The 14619-nt window shown below is 41.5% G+C and overlaps 1 protein-coding gene across 1 annotated transcript in view; it reads left to right on the top strand.

Annotated features, from left to right (window-relative positions):
• B4GALNT3 (beta-1,4-N-acetyl-galactosaminyltransferase 3) overlaps positions 1 to 14619 on the top strand; it is a 93273-nt gene that overhangs the window by 38855 nt on the left and 39799 nt on the right. Inside the window, exons 2-3 of the mRNA XM_089671771.1 lie at positions 3570 to 3673; positions 13216 to 13263. Of these exons, the coding sequence (XP_089527897.1) occupies positions 3570 to 3673; positions 13216 to 13263 (152 nt within the window). The remainder of the gene's footprint in view (positions 1 to 3569; positions 3674 to 13215; positions 13264 to 14619) is intronic.

Below are 14619 nucleotides of genomic sequence, written 5' to 3' on the forward strand. Positions count from 1 at the left end.
TATTTTGAATACTGAGCTTTGGTGCTGATTGGACTGTTTGATCGCATGCTATATACCATCTTCAAAAGCCCACAATATCCCATAGTTCATGCTATGCATGGCACTAAAGCCGGCCATACATGGGTCAAATTCCAACCAAATTTTCTTTAGAAAATTGGAAATTTTGTGCGTTTTCTAATTTGATGTTGCCACCATTAATTTTGAAATTCAACAAACCAAGCCTTCAATTTTTCCTCATGTTGCTACAGAAAATAATTTTCGTGGCCAAGAATTATCTATTCTTTCCAGGTCACAGCTTTATATTTCTCACAAGATTCTACCATCATTGATTCGAAATTCAGTAGTTTTTCTAAAAATTTCCAACATGCCTAATCACTCAAATTTGATGGTCACACAAAAATTGGCCGTTTCTGTGACCCACTTATGGTGCGAAATTTGAACAAAAAGTCTTAGAAAAGATTTTCGAAAGAAAATTTGTTTCAGAATTCGACCCATGTATGGCCGGCTTAACCCTGCTACTTGGCTTTTCTTTTCACCACTAATATGCAAGCTGTTTATTGAATGTAGCTCCATGGATTGTCATTGATATGGAGACTTTGAAGCATTACATAGAGGTGGTATATTCACTTATAACCCTGACTCCATATAGTGGATCTTCCTGTCAAATCACTATCAGTTACCAACTCACTATAAAATTACTGCCTTGAGTAATCCTACAGTGTTATCTGACTTATAGAAGCCTTTATATTCCTCATATTTCCATCTTAGTTAGTCTGTATATGGACCCTGGGGCATGTGAATGTGTGTATATATATATATATATATATATATATATATATATATATTTGTTTGCATTCCCGGCTTTTGTCACTATTGATACTTACATATGTGGCTTGTTGTCTGTGCCGGGATCCTGAGAGAAATATATATAATTTAGACGTCCGGACGTTTATATGCTGACATTGTTGTTAATTATTGTCTGTTTTTGTAATTCATGGTAAGGGTATTGAGCACTGTGCTTTTTCTAGTATATGACATGTAATTTTATCTTTTAATAATTATACACTTTGATAACTTTATTAAAGAGATAATATTTTCTTGACATAAGCCTAGATTGCCATTTCAGTAACTGCTTGTCCCACCTTTACTTCGTGATAGGGGCGATTTCTTTTTTCTGTTTTACTTATGGTTTAGAAATCAACACTTAACAAGCAATTAGGCGGTCAGTTTCATCTTATTCCCTCATTTTTTGTTTGTAGCTGATGGAGATGTAATTCTCAATAGGTATTAATTACATGTATTAATCTGGGGAATTTAATTACCAGAAGAAATACACTATAAGTATATTTTAATGAGGTTTGCATTTTGTGTAGAGTAGAATCTTCAAACAAGTAGATGTGAAATCTTGCTTTTCATCTGACAGTTGAATGAAGTAACCTAACAAAATCTTTGGTAAACATGTTTACGTCAGTGCAGTACATGTCATGGCTAGTGAAGTGCAAATGATATGTAATATGTGATGTAATTCTTCCTATTGTATGTAACATAAATACCTGTTAAGAACTGCATTCAGTGTAGATTAACCCAAGAAGACCACTAAGCACACTTGTATTGCAGCATTGGGGTTCCAAGTCCAATTCCCATCAGGGACACTATCTGCATGAGGTTTGCATGTTCTCCCTGTGATATTTATTTTGAGGGCCCACTCAGATCTTGGCATCCTGGTGCCTTGCCCTAAAACGCGTGCATTAATGAAGGGTATTGTTGAGCGTTAACGTGCTTTGCATGACGGCAGCGAATGGGCTAGCAATGCACCAAAAAATGGGCATGCACCTTTTATTGGCAGTGCAACACCACAATTCATGGTATATGGTAGTATGTTACTATAAGTTGAGGTGTGTTGAAACACAAGTGTGTTAGAGCTGGATTGTCCTAGGCCTAGTGCATTGCGGTGCCATTGAAAATGATTGAGACTGCAACACACTAATGCACTTAACATGTTGCAGTAACCTAGCGTTGCAATAACCAGTGCACCACAGAAAAAGAGTGTACTGTATTTTGGCCCTTAAATTGGTGCTTTCTGTAAGGCCCAGGGGCGGACTGACAATTCATGGGGCCCCCGGGCAATAGGGGATCATGGGGCTCCTGTGTCCTTGCCCACACTCAAAAAAGCCTATAAAAAAGGTACCAGGGGCATTTCATGGGGCCCCCTACTGACCCCGGGCCCTCGGGCAGTGCCCGAGTGCTCGAATGGTCAGTCCGCCCCTGGTAAGGCCCCATTAATTCTGTTGCTCTGTGGTAATGCGTGTTGAAGCGATGCAGTGCTATTTATTCTGAAAATAAAAGCCTGATATATCCTTAAAGCGGTGCTCCACCCAAAAGGGTAAGTTTAAGGACTGTTCCCCCATTCCCCATCAAGGATTGGCACCTCTGGGGGGCGGAGGGGAGCGAGTACCCGAAATTTGACAGGTACCCGCTCCCACTTCCGGTTGGATCGCCTAGGCGATCGGAAACGGAAGGTGTCCTCCCTCCCTCCCTGTACTCTTTTGGGACACATGACAGGTCCCAGACGACTACAGGACCATTCATGAAACGCAGCGCTACTCGCACATGCGCAGTGGGTACCCGGCTCTGAAGCCGCAAGCTATCACAGCCGGGTGCCCACACTGAAGATGCCAGCCTCCTGGAATACAGGACGGCTGGTGAAACAGACTGTGGGGGACACACCATGGGACCGAGGGACAGGTAAGTGGCTGTTTTTTAAAAGTCTGCAGCTACAGTTTTTGTAGCTGCTGACTTTTACTTTTTGACAGGTTGAGTGGAACTCCGCTTTAAATAACAATTTTAAAGTATTTAGACAGGCATACTAGTCACAGAATTGACCTGTCAGTAGCTTTACACGCTGGCATAAATTCCCAATATACAGTAACAGCATAATTTTTCAGAAATCTCCAACGTTTATCATTTAAAAGTCATCCTTGTATTCCATTCAGAGACATTGCCCATGCTGAGATGGTGTCATCAGTCAGCTGCTGGCAATAGAAAGCTTTTCCTCAGTCTACTCTCCCTCAGTGTTTAGACTGCAACCTTTTAATTTTGTAGCAAGTCACAAGGTAAAAGGCTGCAGCTGGGGCTGTTCTGTGTGAGAAATTTGTTAACACAGCCAAGAACTACATAGACACCAGGATTTACATGATTGGGACATGTCTGATTTGGCATCTCAGTCCAGAAAGTAAAGTTGACCCTGGATGATGCCTGAACAAAGACAGTCGTCTTTCTGGAGAGAAAAGCAGATGAAGGCATTGTCAGAGGAAGTACTGTGATCTCTGTGAGAGATAATAAATACCTGCGTGTTACACTGACACATTACTTAGCATGCAGAACTTTATATGGAATTTTGTTTGATGCCCAGTCCACTTTAATCTCAAGGGACATTTGTATTTTAGCAAAGGTACAGTTATATTACAAAATTGAGATTATATTACTTATCTTGTTAAAAACTTCTAAAAAAAACTTATTCCCCTGACACAAACCATAACTGACATCCTTCTCTCTTCTCTGTTGGTCAGGATACAACAGTTGGAGCGAACTGGGCAAAGCCTTGGCACACAATAATATCCCAGCTGTAGACCCCAACTTGAAGTTCTACAAACCTGAACGGCACCAGCGCTTGGTGAGTATGCATTTTCTTGGCACTGAATGTTAGGGCACTCTGGAATTAGTATTTCCCCTGCAGACCAAAAAATCCTGTAAAGGGTTCCTTGAAAAAGTCCACCTAAAAATACATATTTTATTTTTTATATCATTGGCACACTCTGGTGCTAAGATTTTTGAGCCCCCAGCTCAGCCTATCTGTGGTGGGTGGGTGGTAGTGTCCCTGTTTAGATTATGGAGGATGCAGCTGGATTAGTGATAACAGAATAGATACAATTGAGCGCTACTAGGTGTCACCAATAATATTGCTAATAGGGGAGAAAGTCCATGGTATGATACAGTCTTTAGTGTCCACTGTAAGGCAACTTGTTGTAAGAGCAGGAGAAGACTCTGTCAAGGATGCAAGAGGAAGAGAAAAACAAGCGCCATCTGAGTGTAGTAGTAAAACAACCAATTTAATGTAGTAAAAGCAATTCACTCACAAAGGTAAGGTAGTCATAAGGCATGGATAATAAGGATGATCATTAGTAAAGGTCCCAGACCACGATGGTGGTAGCTGTGAGCTGGTTGCCAGGCTGTTCTGGAGGCTCCCAGGGCTTCCTGGTCCCAGGCCTGAAGAAGGAGCGCATGCTCCACAACACGTTGCCATCTTTGGTCATCTGTTCCGTCGTTGACGTCACTTCCACCTTCGGCTGTGTTCCACGCCGACCAGGAAGCACTAGGAGCCTCCAGAACAGCCTGGTAGCCGGCTCACAGCTACCACCATCATGGGCCGGGACCTGTACTGATGACCATCCTTATTATCCATGCCTTATGACTACCTTACCTTTGTGAGTGAATTGCTTTTATTACATTAAAATGGTTGTTTTACTACTACACCCAGATGGCACTTGTCTTTCTCTTCTTCTTTCAGCTGGATGAGTGAGACTCCTTCACCTGGTTTTATAATGAATGCAGTGTGAAGATAGGCATTTCTATAAGGAGACATTGCTATTGGAGTATCTCTGAGATAAAATTGATTTTTAAGGGTCTGGTCCAATGTTGTCAGCCCTACCCAGTTCTCCCTTTCTGGACTCCAGAACATCTCCCTCTCTTCTCCTACATAACATAAGAGGGATGTGTTCCGTAGTCCACCAGGAGAGACTTAGGCAGGGCTTACACCACTGCTTGAGATTTAGGTGCAGTAGAGGCAGAGTTGTCAACTCACAACAAACATTTTCTGCAGCATTTCAAAGGCAGAAAACATTTTCGTCCAAATATTTTAGGGAGCTGCAGATTAGTCCTCTGTGTCAGAAGTCCCATGCCAAAAATAATTACAACGTGGAGGAACATAATAATATTCACTCTTAGGTTCAGGGAGAGAAAAATACATTTTTGCCTTTATTGAAAGCAATATTTGCGCTGCAGGTGTCAGGAAAACCGGGTGTCTCACCTCTCAGATAATCCAGTCATGTCACAATGTTCTCCTTTCCAAGGTTCCCTCTACACCCACTATTTCCTAATCAGCTCATATTCCACATTGCTTGTCAGATAGAAAGGCCACTCCTTCCAAAACTGACATTTCAGCTTCTAGTGGATGCTGGCTAAAACTGTTGCTGGTTAAAAATCATTTACTGTTTCCTTAGATTTTTGGATAAAACCCCTGGCAGGCTTTTGTTGCTGTCTGTTCTGGGTGTGCCATTATTAGGTGCTTTAACATCTGGAATTATTTTATACTATGGAGAATGCAACAAGAAGAGTGGCAGCAGCCTAGTGGAAGTAAAAACACTTAAAGGGACCCTGTTAAAAACATCACTTCCCTACATAATCCTTGCTTCTCGGGAGAAGTGAAGGTAATACTATAGCAGGGATAGGTTACCTTTGAGAGGTGGTAATCAACCTGAACAACATGGAAGATCAAATGTCCCTGGGATGTGGAGCCCTTTTTAACCAGTTCCCTTCCGGCCCATGTACATAAACGGCCAGACGGGAGCAGTGCAGGAGCTGTTTGCCGTTCATAAACGGCGCCCACATTTTCAGCCTGTGCGCGCTCCCTGGGAGCATGCGGCACCGCGATCTGGTGCCTGCTGTGTCCGGAGGTTATAGACTAATGTGAGTTTTTTTTTTTTCACTAAAAAGATAGCTGAATACATTTTGGCCAAGATTTATGAAAGATTATTTATTTGCAAAATTTTATAAGAAAAACACTTTTTTTTCAAAATTTTTGGACTTTTTCATTTATATAGCAAAAAAAAAAAAAAAAAATCCCAGTGGTGAATAAATACCACCAAAATAAAGTTTTATCTGTCTCAAAAAAAATGATAGTAAAGTCATATGGGTACAGTGTTGCATGACCGCGCAATTGTCATTCAAAGTGTGACAGCGCTGAAAGCTGAAAATTTGGCCTTTACAGGGAGGGGGTAAAAGTGTCCGGACTTGAAATGGTTAAAATAAAAAGAAATTAACTAGCCAGGCCCCAATAAAAAGTAAAAATAGCATGGAGAAAACTCTAATAAAACAAATATCTGTGTTTTAGCACTGCTGTAAAGCACATATCAGTGCAAGGACGTCTAAAAGACTATTTTTTATGTGTCTGGTTCATACCACATTTCTGCGTTGACCTGCGTTGCATTAAAGTACAACATGTGTGTATTTTAACGCAATGCAGGTCACGCAACACAGGTAAGGAAAAAAAAGTTTGCTTTGTGATTTATTTTGTGACCCACAGAATGTGGAAATCCTGCAAAATCCATTTTCCCCACATTTTATCGTTAAGTCAGAGTGACTTCAACCTAAAAGTTAGCTTCAGTGAGAAATTTGCCATTGACTTTCATTCACAATTTGTTTCATGTCTGGGAGTAATTGAATACCTCAAGTCTGATACAGGAGTCCATCATGAAGGCAGGAGAACTGGTAATGAAGCTAGTTTCAGGCCTGGCTAGCCTCAATTCTGGCCTGGCTGTCTGCTTGGAGTTCTGGCCTGACTGGTTGAATTAAGTTCTGGTCATTGTAAGTAATATGTAGGGCACTGTACAGAGGTCAGTAGTAAATAATGCACTGTACAGAGGTCAGTAGTATGTAGGGCAGTGTGCAGAGGTCAGTAGTAAATAGGGCAGTGTACAGGGATAAGTAGTAAATAGGGCAGTGTACAGGGATAAGTAGTAAATAGGGCAGTGTACAGGGATAAGTAGTAAATAGGGCACTGTACAGAGTTCAGTAGTATGTAGGGCAGTGTACAGAGGTCAGTAGTAAATAGGGCACTGTACAGAGGTCAGTAGTATGTAGGGCACTGTACAGAGGTCAGTAGCATGTAGGGCACTGTACAGAGGTCAGTAGTATGTAGGGCACTGTACAGAGGTCAGTAGTATGTAGGGCAGTGTACAGGGATCAGTAGTAAATAGGGCAGTGTACAGGGATCAGTAGTAAATAGGGCACAGTACAGAGTTCAGTAGTAAATAGGGCACTGTACAGAGGTCAGTAGTAAATAGGGCACTGTACAGAGGTCAGTAGTATGTAGGGCACTGTACAGAGGTCAGTAGTAAGTAGGGCACTGTACAGAGGTCAGTAGTAAATAGGGTGCTGTACAGAGGTCAGTAGTATGTAGGGCAGTGTACAGAGGTCAGTAGTAAATAGGGCACTGTACAGAGGTCAGTAGTATGTAGGGCACTGTACAGAGGTCACTAGTAAATAGGGTACTGTACAGAGGTCAGTAGTATGTAGGGCACTGTACAGAGGTCAGTAGTTTGTAGGGCACTGTACAGAGGTCAGTAGTAAATAGGGCAGTGTACAGAGGTCAGTAGTATGTAGGGCAGTGTACAGTGGTCAGTAGTATGTAGGGCAGTGTACAGAGGTCAGTAGTATGTAGGACACTGTACAGAGGTCAGTAGTATGTAGGGCACTGTACAGAGGTCAGTAGTTTGTAGGGCACTGTACAGAGGTCAGTAGTTTGTAGGGCACTGTACAGAGGTCAGTAGTAAATAGGGCACTGTACAGAGGTCAGTAGTATGTAGGGCACTGTACAGAGGTCAGTAGTATGTAGGGCACTGTACAGTGGTCAGTAGTTTCTATGGCTGAGTACTGGGGTCAGCAATTTGTTGGGCAGATTATAAAGGGTCAGCAGGACAGTATACCGGTATCAACAGGGTAGAAACCAGCAGAGCAATGTACAGGGGTCATCAGGGTGGAGGTCAGCTGTGCAGTGTACAGGGGTCAGCAGAGTGAAGGTCGGTAGAGCAGTGTACAGGAGTCAGTAGGGCAGAGGACAGGGGTCAGCAAGGTGTAGGTCAGGTAGTTTAACAGGACAGAGGACAGTAGAGCAGTAATTTTGCAGAGCAAGGAAGTGGCAGTGCCAGTGATAAATTCTTCTGGTGTACGGTTTCCTGATGGCCCTCTTCTCCCAGGGGGAATCAGCACTAAAAGGCTAAATGACTGTGCAGTTTGCAAAGGCAGTTGCACTCTGCAAGTACAGTTGCTCAAGAGCTTAGTAAATGAGGTTGTTCTGTCCTCGCTACATGTTTCCCTATGTGTAACTTCACATGCAGCTAAACCCTCCTATTCTGCAATAAGCCAGACTGAATGTAATCTTGAAGCTTTATTAACAAAACAAGGTGGGGTGAAACTAATAGCAAAAATAGTTAAGAAGCACATATAATCAATATATGAAATATAAAAACACAATGAAATGATTAAGCTGCAAATGACAATAAGTTCCTGCTCTCCAGCGATGCTGCCTGTAGGGGATGTAAGTTCAGTCCATGACATTTGCTTCAGGGAATTATGGAATTATGGCTGGTTCCTTTCCCTCAGTTTGTAATATAGAGTCTCAGGCTGCATCTGCCTCCCCTTCACAGAAGAAGCATGATAGGAGCTTTCATGAACCAATTTGATTCTGGTTTCTGTGAAACAGTAAATTTATTCCAGGCTCCATCTAATGGCCAAATTTAATATTGCATCCCTGCTGGAGGCAGAACAAAGGTAAAGCTTCACTTTACAATGAATACCCAATCACAAGCAAAGAAAAAAAACAGCATTTTTTTCTTGCACATGATTGGATGATGGAAGTCAGCAGAGCTCCCCTCATTTACTAAGCTCTGCAGCAATTGCACTTGCAGAGTGCTACTGCAGTTGTAAAAGTGCACAGTCTATTTGCCTTAGTAAATCAATCCCAATCTCTTTAGTCATGTGGCTTTCCTGCAGCATTCTGCAAGTGGGGGACAAAGGATTTTCTCACCTTGCCAACAAAGGGTCAACAAGGTGGGGCATAAGCTCAGGTGGGTTCGGACATGACTTCAAACCCCCTGAGCTTTTCTGCTGGGAAAGCCAACAGACAATCATAACCGGGAAACACCTCCACCACCTGTGATTGGCTCTCGGCTTTGACAGCTTCCCTGCAGGATAGCTCAGGCAGCTTTGGACACTAGTCTCATTCCTGCGATCCAGCTGTCACCTGCGTGCAGTCGACTGGTAGATTGCAATAGATGAATTTCTGACCTCTGCTAAGGAGTCTGCTGGGGCTGCTGAAATCATATCCAACGTTGGCAGCAGCTGGAAGCATTCAAGAGGTGCTACTTCCACCTTCTTTTTTGTTTTCTTTACTTAATTGTGAGACCACACCACAACTGCGAGCCAAGCATTTGATCTAATAGGTGAGTGTAACATGCTGCTGCTTGAGTTTAAATTGCTGCAGCAGCGAAGCAAAGCGTTGCAGCTATGGCATGTGTACAGCCCTGTCAAGCTGTAATGTTACAGTTCTGGTGGGCAGCCAGATGTCAGAGTGCCTGCAACCGCCAAAGCATCTGCAGTGACTGGTCTTACAGTACAGAGGGAGCTTGTGGGAGCCTAGGTATAAACAAGCATTTTTGTTTTCCTTGGATTCAGCTTTAAAACACATGAACCAAGAAGCTTTATGTACAGTGATTGTTTAAAGAAGATCAGATTGATTTTTTAATTTTGTAAAGCACTGCTCAAACTGTTTGCAGTAGGTAGAGCGTGATGCAGTGAGCAGAAAACACTCGGAGTCCAAATGCAGTAACAGGAATATATTGTAACGGAAGTCCAGTAATGCACAATAGGCCCAGTGGGAAGGCAACCCAATCAGGAACATTCAGAGGTTATAGCAGATGTGCAACAGTAGTCTGACAACTCAGAGATGCCGACAGTGTCTGTCTTGACAGACAGAATGTGCCCTAGCTGGTCTGTGCCCAAATGGGAAGGTTTCCAGGAAGTCCTTGCACTTTCCCTACTCTTCTGGAACCTTTCCCTGACAGACAGGTTTGCTGTCCCTACACTGCCACTCACAAAAATGTGTGCCGATACCAGGAGCCAGGGTCTTAAATAGACTCTGCCTGACCCAAGATGGCCACCAATGTCACCTGGGCCACCAGCATCCAATCAGATGGCTGTTTTTCTGTGACCAAGAAAACCATAGAGGAACCAGGTTTCTCTCATCTTCCTCCTCCACCTACATTGCTGCTGCAGATGAGTTCCACCTGCAGTGGAGAAGATAGACTGCACCTACCTATATGTTTATGCTATACAAATCTTGTATCCTGTATTATAATAATAATATTAATTGGAAGACATTTAGTTTGTGGTCTGCACTCTATATAATAATTATCATAGATAAAATTCTTGTTTTCAACTTTTTTTCGTCTTTGTTACATCTTAGTGCTGTAGATCTCCATCAGACTCTTTGCAGCCACTTCCTGACTGTGTTTTTGTTTGAGCATTGGGGTGCCATTCAGTATTATTAGTGCAGTGCGCTGCAATGCACATATACCTGTTATTTAAAGAATAAGTTCATTTAAATTAAAAAAAAAAAAAATTAAATGCACATTTTCTTTGCAGGTAAAAAAATGTGTGTTTACTTTTTTTTTATTAGGATCCTGTAAAGTATTGCACCTGCAATCAGCAGATTGCGGGTGAAATTTCAGGCTCCTGCAAACTGTCAGTGTAACTGTTTGCGCATACCTTGTACAGGCAGGCAGTTACCGAATGACAGGAAGAATCAATGAACTACCTAGAGCGCTCACCAGTACCCTGGTAGTTCATTGAGAACTACAAGCTGTCAACTGCAATGACTGACGGTAGTTGTAGTTCTCCCATTCACAGAACTCTGTGAATAAATGACATGTCCGGGTGGGTGGAGCCCTGCATGGCCACATCTTTTTTTTAATTGTGACAACAGGTGTGGGGAGAAGATTCCCGGCCCTCTGTCACAATGGGGGCAGGGGCTGCTCATTTACCCTAGGTCCACATTTGTGCAGGTGGTGCCGCTGCGGATCCGCATGAAAATCTGTGCAGCCGCACCACCTGCACAGAGAAATGCGGACCCACGGGCGGGTGGCATTACTTCTAATGGCACGCCGGCCACACTGGAACACTCAACTGTATTGGGAACCGAGGTTCCCATGCGAGCTGCGTTTTCCAAAGAAGTGCAGGGACTTCTTCCCTGTGTGTCACGGGACACGGGAGTCCATTCAAATGAATGGGCTCTCGTGTCCGTGCAAAACGCACCCCTCATGGCTGCATATATGGGAAACGGGGGTTAGTAACATGTTACACCGCAAATACGGTTATGAATGGTGACCATATCCTTTAACTTGCACTGCTGATGGGGGAGAATCCATCCTTAGAAGCATAGGAAGCATTTTAACCTACTAAAGTTATCCATGGATTAAATGTGCAAAGCTTTAACACTAGGATCTTTATTTTCAGCCATGTGACTGAACTTTTTAGACTGCATTTACACTTGAGCGATTTTCTGCTTGAAACTTGTAGCTCTAACACTCAACAAGCAAAATCCTATTTATTTCAATGGCCCCTGTTCACATATGATCGTTTTGTCACCTAAAGAAAAACACCTGTCGCTTAAAAAAGTACATGAGCTTCTTTTTGGCTGATTACAAGCATTTTTGGCCCCATAGAAACGCCTGAAAATGTGTGACGAGAGCATTTTACAAGTGTTTTGTGACGTGTTTTTCTGCTTAAGCAGCAGCACTCCACCCAATTTCCTCCCCTTCTCCTCCCCCTAGTGTTTTCTACTGGCTAAACAAAAATGCCTGAAGCTGAAAAAGGCTTGTATTACGTTTCTAACACGCTTGTAATACATTGTTAAAAATGCTAAAAAACTCAAGTCAAAACGTCAGTAAATCTCTACGCTCAGCCTTAGACCTCATCACACTCAGTAGCTAAAAATAACTATTTTTTTTCTTAAAAAGTAACCCTTATCGTGTTTTGTTAGCTTTGCAAATTGATCCTATTTTCTTATTTGCACATCTTGTATGAACGGCGGGTACAAGAATTCTCCCAACAGATTAAATACAATTTGTTACAAAGTGAGATATAGGACACAGTTCTAAAGCGCTCTGGTATGCAGTAGTGCTATGGTGTAAATCAACAAAGCAGGATTACTCCAACCCAAACTGCATGATGTTATCACTGAGTACACACATTATCAGTTATTACCCTAATATGTAACTCTTTGTTATGTGACTTTCAAAGTTTGAGAATCATTTGCATATAATGGACGGTAAATGGTTACATAGATAAGATCATCTAGTTGCCTGCAGCATCTAGTCTTTTCAGTTAATCTTAAACTAATACTGGCTATACACATACAGATTTTTCCTGATTTCCAGATCTCCCAGCTATTATGAATTGATAGCAGGTCCTGACAGCTGTCAAAATACCCAAATAGTGCCTACATCCGATTGGATGCTGCTTGGCCAACAATTTTCCACCTGGTTCCTTTGGTCGTTCAATCGAGGGATGTCGGATGGGAGGCACTTTGTTTCTAAAATCCATGTATAACCAGCTGAATAAAGTCATACTGGCAGGTAGAATCACATCACAATCAGCATGTAGGAGATTCTGCAACAGTAATGGGCAGATATGATTATCCCTGGAACCTTCAGTTTAAATTAACTACATTTCAGTTACATCAAAACAAAAGATGTGCAAAGTCTTACACTTCATCTTTTTTAGAAAGTAGCTACAGCCTGGGTAGAAAAGCCTGTCCCCTGCCAGTGAGCCACAGAGAAGAACCCTTGCTGGCTGTGTGGAAGCAATAGTATCTCTGCAGAGGTCGACACGCACCTTGCTAAGTCAGGGCTAAAGGACTCCAATCAGAAGGGAGTATTAAGTTTGCTGATTGGACAGCTCAGGCTCCGACTAAGCAGGGGGTGTCTTGGGTCTCTGTGGAGGGACAACTGTTTCCACATACAGAGCACAGGTCTTTCTTTGCAGTATACTGGCAGGGGACAGGCTTTCCTACTCAGAACGTTGCTTTAATCTCTGTAAACCACACTATGTTTAAAAATGAAAAACAATATACAATATGCAGTTATCCAGTGATTGATCCACAATCATTGATCATTGTTTGATTCCTCTGCACCGATAAAGGTGAAGGCTGATCAGTACTGCTTATAGTGACTTCTGCACAATGTTTGTTTTTTGCTTAGCCTTAATAGCCTTAAATAAAAAGATTTGCATTGTTGACATGATAGGACTGAAGAAGTGGAAAAAAGATTTAAATTGCTGATCAGTACATAAGGTTGTAATGTTTTCTCCTTATTTCCACAGATGCGTGAAGAGGCTTCCTGGAACCTGTCTGTTCCCTGGAGAGCAGAGGTACTGCCAAATCTGACTATGTCACTGTACAATTAAGAATTAATTGATTAAAGTATTGTGTGATATTTGGTATAGTGTGGCAGAAGGATGATAATGTATAATGTATCACTATAGCTGTATTGAGTAACAAGGGAAATACATGTTGACAAATGTTAAATGTTGTTGAGCAGGCCTGAACTGGGCATATGGCACACTGGGCATTTGCCCGGTGGGCCAGGACCACCTGTATAGGAAGGGTGATGGGACGGCATTGAGAGGAACCGATCCATCCATTTCCCCCCTGCCACCGCTGAATGCCCACTTCGCCCCCTCTCCCTCCTGCAGACGTCCAGTGGCTGCAGGAGAGAAATTAATAGATCAGTTCCTCTATATGCCACCCTGCCGCCCCTCTTATCTATCTTCTTTCTGCTGCCCCAGGCCCCTGTCCTATTTTCTGGTACCCCTGTGCTCTCTCCTGGGCCCCCGTCCTCCCCGCAGTGCTGCCGAGTCCCCCCCTCCCCTCTCCCACCCATATGGAAGAAAAATATCTTTGAAATAGATTTTAAAATCTCCCCAATCATATTGACATATATTTGAAATACTACAATTTTGGCCATATTCAATATATATATATATGTTTTTATTGCAAATTATATGAAAAATATTTTTAAAAATACATTTCAAATATACTGTATGTCTTTGAAAATACAAATCTACATTTTTGGAATGCAAATAAATGTAAAAATATATGTTAAAATTACTTTTTATATGTTAAAAAAAACTGAAGAATATATTTTTAAAAAATATATTTTTTAAAATATGTTTCTTGTATTTTGTAATAAAAAATTTCAACATGCAGTATGTGTGTGTATGTGTATATATATATATATATATTGCATTTTGAAATGCGTTTTTTAAATATTACAAAATATAAGAAAATATTTTTAAAAATATATATTTTTTAAATATATTCTTCAGATTTTTTTAACATATAGAAAAGTCTTTTTAACATATATTTTTACATTTATTTGCAACTGCATTCCAAAAATGTAGATTTGTATTTTTAAAGACAAAAAGTATAATTGAAAATGCGCATATATATATATATATATATATTAATTAATTTTTTTTTAAAATATATTGAATATGGGCAAAATTGTAGTATTTTAAATATATGTCAATATATTTGGGAAGAATATTTTTAAATTATATTTCAAATATATTTTTATTACAGCTGCGTGGGATCTGTCAGGATGGAGAGCGGGAAAGGGGCTGGTAAATCATTTACCGGCCCCTTCCTTGTCTGAATGGACAGTCAGTGATTGGTACCAATCACTGACTTTGTCCATTCATAACTGAAGCATAGCAAACTGTGTT

The sequence above is a fragment of the Staurois parvus genome, unplaced genomic scaffold (genome assembly GCF_062004578.1).
Source record: "Staurois parvus isolate SC_StPar_1 unplaced genomic scaffold, SC_StPar_1.0 ptg000114l, whole genome shotgun sequence".
Classification (NCBI taxonomy): Eukaryota; Metazoa; Chordata; class Amphibia; order Anura; family Ranidae; genus Staurois; species Staurois parvus.